At 41.8% G+C, this 16,431-nt stretch overlaps 1 protein-coding gene across 1 annotated transcript in view; it reads left to right on the top strand.

Annotated features, from left to right (window-relative positions):
* LOC134568699 (dimethylaniline monooxygenase [N-oxide-forming] 2-like) overlaps window positions 1-16,431 on the top strand; it is a 56,105-nt gene that overhangs the window by 15,299 nt on the left and 24,375 nt on the right. Inside the window, exons 4-5 of the mRNA XM_063427351.1 lie at window positions 1,280-1,422; window positions 7,047-7,243. Coding sequence (XP_063283421.1) covers window positions 1,280-1,422; window positions 7,047-7,243 — 340 coding nt within the window. The remainder of the gene's footprint in view (window positions 1-1,279; window positions 1,423-7,046; window positions 7,244-16,431) is intronic.

Genomic DNA, 16,431 nt, shown 5'->3' with positions numbered 1-16,431 from the left:
GGGGTTTTGAGCGACGCTGGAGGTCCTCACACAGCGTGTGGACGTCCAGCGACTCTCTAGCACAGGAAACCTGTGCTAGAACCCAGGAAGTGACCTCTAGTGGCTGTCTAATAGACAGCCACTAGAGGTGGAGTTAACCCTGCAATGTAAATATTGCAGTTTATGAAAAACTGCAATAATTACAGTTGCAGGGTTAAGGGTAGTGGGAGTTGGCACCCAGACCACTCCAATGAGCAGAAGTGGTCTGGGTGCCTGGAGTGTCCCTTTAAGTTTATGATCGGCAATAGAATTTGTTGCACTTTTTCTTTACTGCAGGACTTAGACAGGATTTGTTTCTGTACAGGGCACCTAGTTTTGGATAAAGTTGGGTAAAGTTTTGAAGAGATTTTTTTAATGTCAAAGGATAGATTGGGGTCTAGTAACATACCTACAAATTTAAAAGAGCAGACTGTTATCAGTGTGCTGTTTGAATTTGTTCTGATACATAGTTGTTGATTTTGTAGTTTACATTATTTAGGTAGAGTTCCAAAGATCAATGTAACGGTTTTTTCAGTGTTTAGGAAGAGTTCGTTATCCACTATCCACTTTTCTACCGCTGTGAATTGGTTTTGGAGCACAGCCTCAAGCTACGGTAGCTTGGGTTTACTAGCGTGGTTTACTGTATCGTCCACATACATGTGTACAGTTGAGGATTTGCAGACGTTAGGCAGATCATTTATAAATAATGTGAATAGCAGGGGGCCGAGTATGGAGCCTTGGTGAACACTACACGTGACTGGAATAGGGAGGGAGGCGCTATCAGAAATGGCTACATATTGCAATCGGTCTGATACATATGATCGAAACCAGGTTAGCAGACGATCACCAATGCCTACGTTTTTAAGTTTTTGCTAAATAATGCCATGGTCTACTGTGTCAAAGATCTTTGCTAAATCAAGGAAAATGCTCCAGTTAAGTCTCCTTGTTTCATGCCAATTTGGATGTTGTTGCAAACTTTTAAGTGGGCAGTTGAAGTTGAGTGATTTGGATGAAAATCCTGATTGATCAGGGGTCCGATATTTAGATTTTTGATAATATTCACATAGTTGCATGTGGACGCATTTTTGACAATACGGGGAACAATGATATTGGGCAATAGTTAAATACTAAAGTAGTGACACCCCTTTTATGGATAGGTACTACTTTTGCAGTGCCATACTTACTCAAGAGGACACATCACACTGTAATCGTACTAGTTTTTTGTTGAATGTTACTCATTTCAAATATTATTTTCTCAAAGATGTCAACAAGTTTAAGGGGAAAATTCTACATAGTCGAGAATACAAGGAACCAATGGAATTTGATGGTAAAAAAGTGTTGATTATAGGACTGGGTAACAGCGGAGCTGATCTCGCTTCTGAACTTTGTACCAAAGCCTCACAGGTAGGACTTGCTCTATTTTGCAAGATAAATATACAGCAAATATACAACATATTGTAATATTAGTTAAAGAACTTTTTAACAAAATTAAGGCTGAAACTACTTACATTACTCTATTCAGCTGGAAACAGTTATCTATAATTTTTAATTAATTAAATTCACTTAAAATCTAAATCAAATAGACTTGACCTCTGGAAGATATAATTGAGGAATGCAAAATTTTCCAAACTGCTTGAGTGATATTAAAATAGTTTTATGATAACAATTTGGGATGGTGGTTCTCTGTTTCCAGCAAGGGATCTACCATGTATTCATTCTGGCAGAGCTATATTTCAGAGTAGTGCTTGTGCTTGAATGTAAGCATGTTTTGAGTGTTAGACATGGATGTATTTGTGTGTAGATTTAGCATTTGGATGCTGTTGTATGTTTGTATGTAATGTTGCTATGTATTTGCAATGGTGTAATTGTGTTTAGTGTTTATGTTTAAATGTGCTTGTATGTATAGTTGGTGTTTCAATATGCTTGCATGTAGAGTTGGTGTTTGATATGCACTGAAACACACACAGATACACACAAAGACTCATACACACACTCAATGACTCCTACACACAGATACACACTGACACACACAGATAACACATATGCACACACATACACACACATAACACATATGCACACACATACACACATATGTACAGATAACACATATACACACAGATATGCACACAGATAACACATACACACATATACAAACACTTACATACACAGAAAGATCATAATTTACATATTTTAGCCACCACCTGCCTCCAGACCTTTTTGGTGTAAGAGGATAGCAAGCCTTGACAAATGTCTGTGGAGCCAAAACATTGGGTGGTTATGGTGTCCCTCTGTCACAACAACTAGGCAAAGCTTTACCCCCTGTTCCAAATTATTATGCAAATTATATTTTTCTAATTTACCTAAATAATTTATGTAAATAACAGTCAGCATAATTCTCATGTTATCAACTATTAAGAGTACAATTCAAATTTTATTTTACAAAGTTTATTGAACAAACCACCTAATGATAACAGTAATTTTTTTAAACATAACAAACTTACAATGCACTGTTCCAAATTATTACGCACAGTAAGTTTCAAAACACTTTATAGGTTGTAAAGAACTGAGAATTGTCATTTGTTGTGTTTGCAGCATATTTACTGAAATCAAAAGCTATTTTAATCAAACTTATAACAACATTTTAACTTTTTAAACATTTTAACAGGTCACGTTATATTTTAACATAGGACCCCTTATTTGACATCAGCTTCACAAGTCTTGCATCCATTGAACTTGTGAGTTTTTGGACTGTTTCTGCTTGAATTTGTTTGCAAGATGTCAGAATAGCCTCCCAGAGCTGCTGTTTGGATGTAAACTGTCTCCCACCCTCATAGATCTTTTGCTTGAGGATGCTCCAAAGGTTCTCAATAGGATTGAGGTCAGGGGAGGATGGAGGCCACAGCATGACTTTCTCTCCTTTTATCCCCATAGCAGCCATTGATGCAGAGGTATTCTTTGCAGCATGAGATGGTGCATTGTCATGCATGAAGATGATTTTACTACAGAAAGCATAGTTCTTCTATCTGTACCAGGGAAGAAAGTGGTCAGTCAGAAACTCCACATACTTTGCAAAGGTCATCTTTACACCTTCGGGGACCCTAAAGGGGCGGACCAGCTCTCTTTCCATGATTCCGGCACAGACATGACTCCACCAACGCCTTGCTGACGTCGCAGCCTTGTTGGAACAGTGTGGCCATCCACCAACCATCCACTACTCCATCCATCTGGACCATCCAGGGTTGCACGGCACTCATCAGTGAACAGGACTGTTTGGAAATTAGTCTTCATGTATTTTTCTGCCCAATGCAGCCGTTTTTGCTTGTGAGCATTGGTTAGTGGTGGCCGAATAGAAGGTTTATGCACAGTTGCAAGACTCTGGAGGACTCTACACCTTGATATCCGTGGGACTCCAGAGGCACCAGCAGCTTCAAATATCTGTTTGCTGCTATGTAATGGTATTTTAGCAGCTGCTCTCTTGATCCGATGCATGGATCTGGCAGAAATCTTCCTCAATGTGCCTTTATCTGCATGAATCCGTCTGTTATCTGAATGAGCCACATATCTCTTAATAGTGCAATGATCACGCTTTTTTTTTTAATGAAATATCTAATGTTTTCATACCTAATCCAAGGCATTGAACTATTTCACTCTTTCCGGCAGCAGAGAGATCCTTTTTCTTCCCCATATTGCATGAAAATTGTGTTCTGCTTAATAATGTGGAACACCCTCCTTTAGTAGTTTTTCCTTAAATTGGGCTCACCTGGTGATCTAATTATCACAGGTGTCCGAGATTGTTTTCAGTGATCAAAAGAGCCCTGAGACACAATGTCATCCAAAATATTTAATCTTTGTGACACTTAAATAGAATTTGCATAATAATTTGGAACAGGGTGTATTTTATACAGCAGTTTCTTCACTGTATGCATTGTTTTCATTTTTTAAATTTTTGCAGTTTTGCATTAATGGACAATTTATGTATGATACCTATTAAGTTCAGTTCAATAATGTATAAATATATGAATTATCCTCATGCATACTCTTGTGTTATTTGTACATACCTGTGCATATACATTACATTTGCTTAATTACATGTGCGGCCAGGCGCTCAATGTTCTGCTTGTCATGAGGGGCCAATGAGCTGGCCGGCTTGCCACCTTAGGGCCCCATCCAAGGTGGGATATTCAGTACGGCAGAATAGTCACCCGCTTACCTGAAAGACATGTGCCTACTCTGCTGATATATACTGTGTCTTGGGGGGAGCTGTAGATGGGCAGTGAGCAGAGGTGCGCCTAGGGTCTGTAGCGCCCTTAGCGAGGATCTGTATTAATGCCCCCTGCTCTGCTCGGTCTTCTGCATTCTCCATTCAGAGTAAGGTATAGCTGCACACTCAACTATTACTATCCCCTTTCCATCCATGGCTCTGTTCTCCTCCCTGACATGTCTCTCCACCATTCCATTCACATGTCCCACCCCATGTCTCCCTCCCCCATTTCTGCCATATCTCTACTCCCATGTCTCCCTTTCCATCTGTAACGGCACCCCGATTAGGGAAGGGGTTAATGCCGCCAAAGCTGTTCTTTTTCCTGAACGTGAAGTCAGCTACCGAACACTCCTAAGCACCAAAGAGGTATCATACAAATTATCCCCCCAAGTACGAGACAAGGCTCTGTATTGAGGGTCAAGAAGGATCTGTTTAATGGGGGCTACATGTCAGCCTTTTATGCAGGTCTTCCAGCAAGGGACACTCCCATAGGGACCTTGTGGAAGACTGAGACAATTTTTACATTAGCTAATCACATGCATTTACAGTATAGAAACACTCCCACAAGAACAGTACAACTCCTCCTCTCTATCCTGGAGATAATTGGGCTAAGTGCTTGAAGTAACTCAATTACCTCCAGACCTAAAGAATATCCTCCATTTTACAATACTGGTAAGAACACACAAAAATACATATTTCCAAATATATCGAACGGAACCCCCACATTCAACGTATCCCCAGATAGCTTAGATCTGAGCGCTTAATATAACCGAACAACGCTCAGATCCCATACATATAGTTTAATCGCCATGGAGTTAAAGTCTTGTACATTGTGCGTTCGACTAAACGAAGGAGCTCCATGGGTCTACTATCTGGTACAGTTCCGTTTGTGCATTGTCAATTTACCGTATGGCACGACGTTCGTCTGAATTTGGAACAGAGTGACGGAGGGTCAGTGATTTCAGCGGTGTTTGTGGGAAGCAGTGTCCATGAGTTTGTCGACGAACACCGCTGGGCGTTCGACTGTCAAAGATGGCCACCGCCATGTGTTCGTTAACATGAACAACGACCACCCAGCAGACCGTTCGGGAGTTGGAAGTGTCTGCGGTTAACCACAATGTTAATGCGGGCAGAAAGGTTAACGAGCAGCACACTTCCCTGCTGGGTGGCCTGCCATTCGGTAGCTTGTTCGTATTTGGGTGAATGCAAACAGAAAACATACGAACAACCGGAAATAACCGAACAAACAGACGAATAAGGTTTTAAATAATAATCCAAACACAGAGAGGTCTGCCACACCATCCATCTCCCTCCCTATGTCTCCCTTCTCCCTTCCATCCATATCTCTTCCCTAGGTCTCCCAGGCCCTTCAATTCATATCTCTTCCCCGATGTCTCCCTCCCTCTTCCATCCATACTTCCCTATCTCTCCATCCATACCTCTCTACCCCTTCCATTCATATATCTCCTCCACATATGTCCCTGCCTCTTCCATCCATATCTCCCTTCCCCTTTCATCCATATATCTCCCATCATACCTCCCTACCCTTTCCATCCATTCCATTCATACCCCCTACCCCTTTCATTTCTCCCCCTCCATACCTCTTTACGCCTTTCATCCATGTCTCCCCACACCCCTTCTTCCCAAGTAGAAGTAGAGGTAGAATAGACAACAGTACTAAGTATCTTCCCTCACAGAGCGGGCACACTAGGTGAAAGTAGCGCCAACTGTGTACATATTTAGACATTTAGGCCCCCCTCCCTGCTGTTTTACCTCTCATGGCAGAGGAAGGCGCATCTCGATGTGCGGTGCTCTGTGTGGGTCAGAATGGGTGCCGGGTATGTATCTGTCAGTGAGTGTGTGTGTTTGTCAGTGTATATGCATGTCTGTCGGCAAGTGTGTGTCCAATCAGTGATAGTGTGTGTGTGTGTCTCAGTTAGTGTGTGTTTGTCAGTGAGATTGTGTGCTTGTCAGTGAGTGTCTATCAGTGAGAGTGTGTGTCTGTCAGTGTCTGTCAGTGAGTGTGTGTGTCAGTGAGTGTATGTCAGTGTATGTGTATCAGTGAGAATGTAAATGTAATGATTCTTGCACCAGGGCCCTGTGATTCATAGTTACACTCCTTCTGGTCATCAGATATGCTCATCATATTTCCCACCATCTGCTTTTCATCCAGCATGGTAGCTCCATAATAATGAATTCCAAATAAGACTGGGACTTTTTCCTTAATTATTTAACCATTTTACCATTCACATGAAAACTTGACTGCATTATCTGCTGTGTTAGCTGATTATGAGGGATCATTGTGACTCATGTTCATCTTAATTTTAGGTAGCCAGGTCACCTGGTCCTTCACAGGTACAAGGAGGTTCTGGGAACCACAAACATAGTTTGATGTTCTATCTGCTGCTCACACAGCAGCCTATTATTCTGTCTTTCTCCCTAGTATGTCCAGTCTCTGAATTGTTTTTATTGTAATCACTTACACTTTCACAAAACCTTATAATGACTCTTGTTTGATGGTGTTAGGTTTAATTATAAAACTCAGGTTAGCAGTTGTGAATACATATAGAATTTTCATCTCACTTTTAAATAGTTTTGTTGCTATCTACCTGTTTTGAGTTACTTTACTTTTTACAATTATTTTGTGACATTTCTAGCAACTGACGTACACATTCAGTGATCCTACATGCAAGTTAAAGTAAATTGATAATGTCACTGCCATCTGGTCACTCGCTCATAACTCTTCTGTCTCTAACTTGCCATTCAGGTATATCTAAGCTCAAAAAGAGGTGTTTGCATGTTCCGACGCCTGGGAAGAGATGGATATCCTTTTGATTTAAGTTTCATAACTCGTTTCCAAAACTGGATCCAACTTACTGGGCCACCTGCTCTATCACGATTCTTATGTGAAAAATATATGAATGACCAATTTGATCATGGTTTCTATGACATTAAGCCAGAATGGTAAGTTGATTACAGCGTGTATGGGATATTCTTAAAAATATGCTATTCCTAGTATTTGCAATTTGCGGTTTATTTAATTGAGGCAGGGGTCACAAAGACATTTAGAACTACTGTCGCTAGAACAATTGGAACAAGTATCTCTTTAATACGCCCTCACCGTATTTGCAGAGGGTTTAGGAGAGATGTTAAATAGTTTTTTGTATGTGACTACCCCTACTACATGCCACTCTATCCTCAACCTTTGAAAACAAAACTTATCGCTATGCAAAGAATATAAAGCAGTCTTTTATTGCACATGTTTTTCTTAACACTTGTTATGGACTTGCTTAAGTAATTGGGAGACATAAATACAAAATTCAACTTGCATATATAGAAATTAGACATTTTCATAACTAATAATATTGCAAGTGTTAATATACAGATAATTATCATATGTTCAGCTTACATGCTGACACCCCCACTCCCATCCCCCTTTGTATATGGTTATGTTTATGATTGATAAAAATAGTGGAGCTCTGAATTTAGCTTTAAAGGGACATGTATCACTTGATATTTTTATAAATGTTCAAACACATCCTTTTACACAAATATAGAAACTAAAATAAAGCAAGACAAGTTTGAAAAGTATGTAACACACTTTTATATACTCACCATAAACGTTGTGAATTTGCTTTCTCTGGCTCACCTCTGAGCCTCTTACCCTCCCCTCATTCATCCAATAATTCACCTATCTCAGTTTTCAGACTTCCAGCTGTTTGCAATGAACAAATCAAACAAAAGCAATTGAAATAGCTCAACACAACTGAAAATGCAGCTTATAATGACTTATCCAGTCTCAAAATGATTCAACCCCCTGAATAGATTACCTCAACTGCACAAAAATGCAAAACAAGTGTTGTCTCAAGCACACTTGATGCAACTAACCAAGAGCTTCATTATTTACACCAGGTGTGCCTGAGCTGGGACACTTGAAATGCCTGAACTGGTAAGGGTTTGTTGAGTGTCCTGTTTGATGGCATGTTCAAAATATGGCTAAGTCAAAAAAATGGTCCACAAAGTTAAGAGAAGAGACCCAAAAGCACAAGGAAAGTCATATCTAAATCTCACAAAATCATATAAATAAGCCACAGATGTGTTGGGATTTTGTTCTGTGGAGCAAACAAAACTGAAATGTTTTGGACGAACTGATCAGTGGTATGTCTGGAGGAAGAGGAATGACACTCTGTCTACAGTTATTAATGGTGGTGGCTTGGTGATGGTCTGGGACTACTTTCCATCCTCTGGCACATAAAACCTGAAGCATGTGGAAGGTGAGATTAATTAATTGAAGTAGCAGGAAATTCTAGGAGAAAACGTCATGCCGTCTTTGATGGAGCTGAAGTTGGGCGTTATTGGACCCTCCAAAAGACAATGATCCCAAGCACATCTCAATGCTTAGTTGCAGAACAAGAACAATTGTACAGTGACCATCACAGTCACCTGACTTGAACCCCATAGAAAATCTCTGGTGGGATTTGAAGAATGCGGTTGCAGCACATAAAATCCAAGAATATTACTGACCTGTAGTCCATTGCTCATTAGCAATGGGGTAAGATTCCTCAGGAAAGCTGCAATAAGCTGGTGTCTGACTATGCAACTCATGTGCAGCAGATTATAACATCAAAGGGTGCCTTTAAAGTACTAAAGATGCTTGCCATGAATGGGTTGAATAATAATTTTAATTATAAGTTGCATTTTCAGCTGAATTTGGGGTAACAACCTGATGCATTCATTGTGTGGAGCTATTTTAATTGCTTTTGTCTGATGTGTTCATTGCAAACAGCTGAAAGTCTTAACATTTTGACAAAAAATCTATTTTTTTTAATAGGGGTTGAGTACATTTGATTACAACTGTGTGTGTGTGTGTGTGTATATATATATATATATATATATATATATATATTGGAAGGCTTGGCCTGAAGTTGTGGGAGGGGCTTATGGTCCTTTTAAAGAGACTCCCCCTTCCCTACCCTACCTGACAAGCTGCAGGATGATGAGACTGTCTGGTTCAGTACAGAACCATCTACTTCCAGTTCAAAGGTCATCAACACAAACTGCCTAAACTCCAAACAAGCTGGTCTTGGCCTAGTGTGGCCCACGCAAGTATTTGTTTTACCTCACTCTAGTAAACAGCTGCCTCATTAGTAGCTCATGGGGCACTGCCGCGTCCAGCCCAGCCATGGCTTCTATAACTGTTGGTTTTTCAACAAAACCATAATTGTGTTTGTTCAGTCATTCGGTTATGGCAAATTTGACTAGTATCGCAAATTCCGCCTATTTCAGTCATATATAACATGCCTCATTCTGCTTACTGTATTTGGCAGCGATGCCTCATTATGCTTACTGTATTTGACCCTCTCTAGGCCATATCAACTTTTATCATATGCATTTTAGTTAGTCACCCTGCAATTTAATATTTCACTCTCTTTTTTTTATTTTTTTTACAATTTTTTATTTTGGTCGTGCATAAGGTAACAAACAATGTCGCATAGCCACAACAGCAGGTGCGATCAGAACAGTAAACAATCATTAACAGTGGTATGGCTTCTAATACTTTGCACATTTTTTTTTACGGTATGTGGGTTTGATAGAGGGTAAGCCAGTACCTGGAGGTACCTGCCAGGAGTCACTTTCACTCTACATTTTAAAGTTTTCTTTGTCTGTCCTGGGTATTCATGCACTTTTTGAGCCTTCATTGTTTAGTAATTATGTGGCTAGGTGTTGCAACTGACTGTCTAAATTTATGTCAGGCCCAAACTTAAGCATATACATGTGGTAAAGGAAATACAATATAAACTTGTACATACATTCTCTGTGCAAATAAATGTAAAATTCCTTATTTTCTTTAAAGGGGGATATCTTCTAAATGTCTTAAATGTTCTTACTAAATTACCTAAAATTCATAAAATGGTATCATATGCATTTCAGTTAGTCACCCTACATTTTAATATTTGTCTGCCCTCTGGGTATTCAGGTACTCATTTGGCCAACATTGTGTGGTAATCCACTGTTTAGAAGATATGCTGGGGGCGGAGCTAGCCTGCCGAGCAGAGCAGACGTGCCTACTAAGAGCTCCTGAGCCTGAGGCCAAGATTTGGGTGTTAACGCCCGACCACCCAAGCGTACCAGCTGTGGATAGCGATTACCCTATCCAGGGGGTGATGCTGCATCGGGGGACACCCGTTATGAGACCCTCCGTGGCTGAACCGACTACCTCGCAGACTGCGGCCTACATGGGTGGGAGCCAAGGAGAGGCGGCCGCTCTCCCGGTTCTCTGGCTGAAGGGGGAGAACTCTTGTATTGTCTTCCCCCCCCCCCTGGACCGGTGGGGGATATCCCGGTCCCTGCCGAGCTGGACGACCGCAGCCCTGGACGAAACAGAGGTAGCGGTGACACCCTCGAGCAGACTACAAGCGTCGATACCTAAGATGGCGGAACACACAAGTAAGCTAATCGAAATAACACAGGAGACAGACATCCTGGTGAGGCTAGAGGCCACATTTGCAGCGTTTTGGGAGAAACTAAATGACCGTCTGTACACTACACAAGTCCCGGTCGCAAAATCACCCATGACACCATCGTACCGCTCCTGCCCGACTGGCTTGCCCACCCAGATTAAGCGAGCCAAAACATGGCGCCGAAAACGACGTCCCATCCTACCGACAGGGACACACAAGCGGAGACGACCTCCAATGGTCACTGCACGGCACAAGACAACGCCAGCCCCACCAAAGCCAGCAACCAAAGAGCAACAACCTTTAAGGACCGGCACGAACCGACTTACCTGCCCGAGCAGGGGTCATACAGCACTGGCAAGCATTCCGGGGAATCCTGAAAGCGGCCAACGTCAACGCTAGTGGTCGAACACCTCTACGACATACTCGGACTGCACAGTTGAGATCCATCAGGCGCAGGGACCCTCCACGGAGGAGAACAAAGCTGCCACCTACCTCTTCACATGTCCTAAGAGCCTCCCGAATCAGGGGATCGGCTGAGTCAGAGACTCTCTCAGGTCTGCGGACAGTGTTATTTAACTCTGACTCCGCCATGATACAGATGGACACCATCTTACCTGAACGCTTTACCATGCCGTAAGGACTAAACCGTATTCCAGAGGTCACTCTACCCAATATGCGCAGATTATGTGAGCCCATGTCTCTCACTACTATATGCCTATGACTGCAACACATTTAAATGCTAGTTAATGTAGCTCATTGAAGTATATACAGCAGGTTGTTAACCCCATACTCACTGATGATTAACCTAGCAAAATAGACTCTATAATGTACATAGTGCTGGATTGAGATTAACATTTACTTTTCTTGTGTTAATATTGTAAGCCTTGTAAGCCTGTTTCACAAGCCTGTTCTCTAAGCCTGTTCTACGCTTAGTTTGCTTGATCTACTGTCTAAAATCGGCAGGAAATGTTGGTATATAATTGCTGGATCAGGCTAACTACCACTGTACATCTTGCATACTATGAAACACAAGCATCTACATTATATTGTTTACTTAACCATGCTACACATAGGCAATCTTGAGCACCTACCCATTTATTCCCTAGCCTCTATGTTTTAACTGATAGGAAATTAGGCAGTTCACTACTATACAGCGATATCAGGCTACCATAACCCAGCGGCATTTTACTACCAGCCTTGACAGCACCACTCTTGAAGACAGAGCCAAATACGTGCAATTATGCTAATATGTCTAATATATAACTCTTGACAAGTCAGGCAATGTTCACCTGTACTTAATCGCCACTGAGCATGATGAAATAGTACTAAGTTTCATGTTTTACTGTTTAACTGCCTAATGACTAAACTGAGCAAAGTGATAGTCCCCTCGGGAACAAGCATCTACCCTAGCACTCTCAGACAAGCATTTACAACACTCTTACATTGCATAACTTGGAGATAAGCCTGTTTAATCTTTTATATACACGTTAAGCTCAGCGTTATACTGTTGTCTACTCTTATATAATATAAAAAATGTGCACAGTCTATCCATGCCAAATGATTGTACATCTATAGCGTGAACACAAGTCTGTGCAGTGAAAACGTTTTGTGTGGATACAATGTATCAAATCGTTATTATAAATCGAGCTGCTATCACACTGAATGTGTAATTCTCCCCAAACACACAAATCCGTGAAATACAAAGTTTAAAACAGTGGAGCGCTTATGTGATAACCCAGTATCATATTGTGCATACAAAAAAAGTAATATTCAAGCACTTAACTGGGATTTTTTCTAGTGATATATTGGTGTCTTCTGTGCCTTTAAAATATAAAATTGCATATAGTGTAATAATGTTATTTTTATAAGCACAGGAAAAAAGGAAAAAATGGAAAAACTCACATATTCCAGAGCTAATATAACCTACCGTATATACTCGAGTATAAGCCGACCCGAATATAAGCCGAGGCCCCTAATTTTTCCCCAAAAAACTGGGAAAACTTATTGACTCGAGTATAAGACTAGGGTGGGAAATGCAGCAGCTACTGGTAAATTTCTAAATAAAATTAGATCCTAAAAAAAATATATTAATTGAATATTTATTTACAGTGTGTGTATAATGAATGCAGTGTGTGCGTATGAGTGCAGCGTGTGTGTGTATGAGTGCAGCGTGTGTGTGTATGAGTGCAGCGTGTGTGTATGAGTGCAGCGTGTGTGTGTATGAGTGCAGCGTGTGTGTGTATGAGTGCAGCGTGTGTATGAGTGCAGCGTGTGTATGAGTGCAGCGTGTGTATGAGTGCAGTGTGTGTATGAATGCAGTGTGTGTGAGTGCAGCGTGTGTGTATGAGTGCAGCGTGTGTGTGTATGAGTGCAGCGTGTGTGTGTATGAGTGCAGCGTGTGTATGAGTGCAGCGTGTGTATGAGTGCAGCGTGTGTATGAGTGCAGCGTGTGTATGAGTGCAGTGTGTGTATGAATGCAGTGTGTGTGAGTGCAGTGTGTGTGTGTGAGTGCAGTGTGTGTATGAGTGCAGTGTGTGTATGAATGCAGCGTGTGTATGAGTGCAGCGTGTGTATGAGTGCAGTGTGTGTATGAATGCAGTGTGTGTGAGTGCAGTGTGTGTGTGTGAGTGCAGTGTGTGTATGAGTGCAGTGTGTGTATGAATGCAGTGTGTGCAGGGCCGGTGCAAGGATATTTGCCCCCCCCATATGTCCTGACCTCCCCTCCTCCTCCCTCAGTGGTCCTTACCTCCCCACCCCCGTGTTCCTTCACCCCCCTCCCCCAGTGGTCCTGACTCACCCCTCCCCTAGTGGTCCTTACTTCCCCCTCCCCTTCCCTAGTGGTCCTTATCCCCCCCTCCCTCCCCTAGTGGTCCTTATCCCCCCCTCCCTCCCCTAGTGGTCCTTATCCCCCCCTCCCTCCCATAGTGGTCCTTATCCCCCTCCCTCCCATAGTGGTCCTTATCCCCCCCTCCCTTCCTCCCATAGTGGTCCTTATCCCCCCTCCCTCCCATAGTGTTCCTTTTCTCCCCCCCTCCCTCCCATAGTGGTCCTTATCCCACCCCCCTCCCTCCGATAGTGGTCCTTATCCCCCCCTCCCTTCCATAGTGGTATAGTGGTCCTTATCCCCCCCCTCCCTCCCATAGTGGTCCTTATCCCCCCCCTCCCTCCCATAGTGGTCCTTATCCCCCCCCTCCCTCCCATAGTGGTCCTTATCCCCCCCTTCCCTCCCATAGTGGTCCTTATCCCCCCCTCCCTCCCATAGTGGTCCTTATCCCCCCCTCCCTCCCATAGTGGTCCTTATCCCCCCTCTCCCTCCCATAGCGGTCCTTATACCCCCCTCCCTCCCATAGTGGTCCTTATCCCACCCCCTCCCTCCAATAGTGGTCCTTATCCCCCCCTCCCTCCCATAGCGGTCCTTATACCCCCCCTCCCTCCCATAGTGGTCCTTATCCCACCCCCTCCCTCCCATAGTGGTCCTTATACCCCCCCCTCCCACAGTGGTCCTTATACCCCCTTTTTTTTATTTATTTTTTTATTATTATTATTTTTTTTTTTATTATTCTTGTTTTATTTTTTTTTCGTCCCCCCTCCCTGCTTGATACATGGCAGGGAGGGGGGCTCTCCTTCCCTGGTGGTCCAGTGGCAGTTCAGTGGGGGGGAGAGGGGGGCTGGCAGAGCTGTACTTACCTGTTCTGCAGCTCCTGTCAGCTCTCTCCTCCTCCGCGCCGTCCGTTCAGCACCTCGGTCAGCTCCCAGTGTAAGTCTCGCGAGAGCCGCGGCTCTCGCGAGACTTACACTGGGAGCTGACAGAGGGAGCTGCACGGACGGCGCGGAGGAGGAGAGAGCTGACAGGAGCTGCAGAACAGGTAAGTACAGCTCTGCCAGCCCCCCTCTCCCCCGGTCTGTATTATGGCAATGCAAATTGCCATAATACAGACCTTGACTCGAGTATAAGCCGAGTTGGGGTTTTTCAGCCCAAAAAATGGGCTGAAAAACTCGGCTTATACTCGAGTATATACGGTAGCTCTGGTATGGATTGCTTTTAGGTCCGTTCCTGGGCGACCTCCCCCTCTTTATTTCAGTACTGGCGTAGATCCAATGTTACCTCTCAAATAGAAACAGTATACAGTGAAGGTGCACCAGACCTGGATTACAATTCTTTTATAAGTGAAAATATACTCACAAATGTAGAGCCTGTAACCTGGCTCAGTAAATCAGCTTAGTGTAGTTTGGGACTACACACCCATCTGTATAGATGCCGGAGACTTAAATTCGGTAAAAAAGTATTATTTTATTTTTCCAAGATAGAAATAAAATTAAATATAAAAAATACAATACCAAATCTATTAAAAAAGTCTATTCAAATAAAGAAACGCGTTTCACCGTTCAGTTCGGCTTCCTCAGTCTTCTAATTCTGACTTCCTTGGTCTCCGTTTTTAAATGCTTCCTCCTCTTGTTCTCTATCAGCTGTTTCTCGTTCAAGCTTCTTTTCGCGCTGTATTTGCGGTCCACGCCTCGGTTTCGATATGTGTACGTTGACCGCATGACGTCATTACGTCAACATAAGAGTTCGTTTGCGGAAGGGCGTATTATAACGTTCCTCTCTCCCTTCTTCTTGTCTGCGTTTCATTTTGCGTTTCACCAATTGGGGGTTCATTTTACAGATAAAGAAGGAAATTATATTGAATCAATTTATTGTATTAAACATCTCTTTAGTGTATGGGAATATGTTTCTTATAGAATGTGTATAAGGGAGGGAGATAAATCCTATTACCTCTATTATATATATACCACATTATCTTTTTCTTACAAATTATCTTTTACATAAATTCAACATATTTCTCAAATTATTCAAATACATTAAATATCCTGATACATATATTTTAATTAAATCTAAAAAATTGCCAATGGTCAATCTAAAATAAATATTAAATATAAATGTCTAATCTCCTAAAAAGTTTTAGTAGGTTTATAAAATTAATAGTTCTTCTTTAAAAGAAAAGTGTTCCTTAATTTTGATAATATAGATATTAATATCTTCTTCACTTTAGAAAGTGTCAAATCTCGAAATCACTGTTAAGTCCATATGGGGTCATTGTATTTAACCTAAAAATTAATTCCATCTCTGCCTTTCCTATAATCTTATTAAAGTCCCCTCCTCTCCAGTCGTTTCGGATTTTCTTTATACCCATAAATTTCATGCCTATAGGATTTTTTTGATGGCAGATTCCAAAGTGAGCTGAAACGCTATGGTTTTCATAGCCCTTTAAAATATTTCTTGAGTGTTCTTCTATACGTGTATGTAGTGCTCTTGTTGTTCTCCCTACATATATCAGCCCACATGGGCATTCTAATAGATATATTATGTTTTTAGTATGGCATGTAATAAATTCCTTAATTTTATGAATTTTCTTTTCTGAATGAAATTCTTTAATTATTCTTCTGTGATTGCCTGTTCTCTTACACGCCATACACTGTCCGCAGCCATAAAATCCAATGTTGTTGTCTAGCCTAGATGGAATTTTTATTTCTCTTAAGTGACTTCTTACCAGACTACTTTTAATGTTTCTAACACCCCTATGGACTATTCTTGGTTTTTCTGTCAAGATTTCTTTTAATGTTGGGTCTTGCAACAGGATATGCCAATTTTTCTGTATTATATTTCTTACTTTTCTATTTTGATTGCTGAAA

Source organism: Pelobates fuscus, chromosome 7, assembly GCF_036172605.1.
Source record: "Pelobates fuscus isolate aPelFus1 chromosome 7, aPelFus1.pri, whole genome shotgun sequence".
Taxonomy (NCBI): domain Eukaryota; kingdom Metazoa; phylum Chordata; class Amphibia; order Anura; family Pelobatidae; genus Pelobates; species Pelobates fuscus.
The sequence above is the reverse complement of the archived record's forward strand: the minus strand, read 5'-3'. Positions and strand labels throughout refer to the sequence as shown.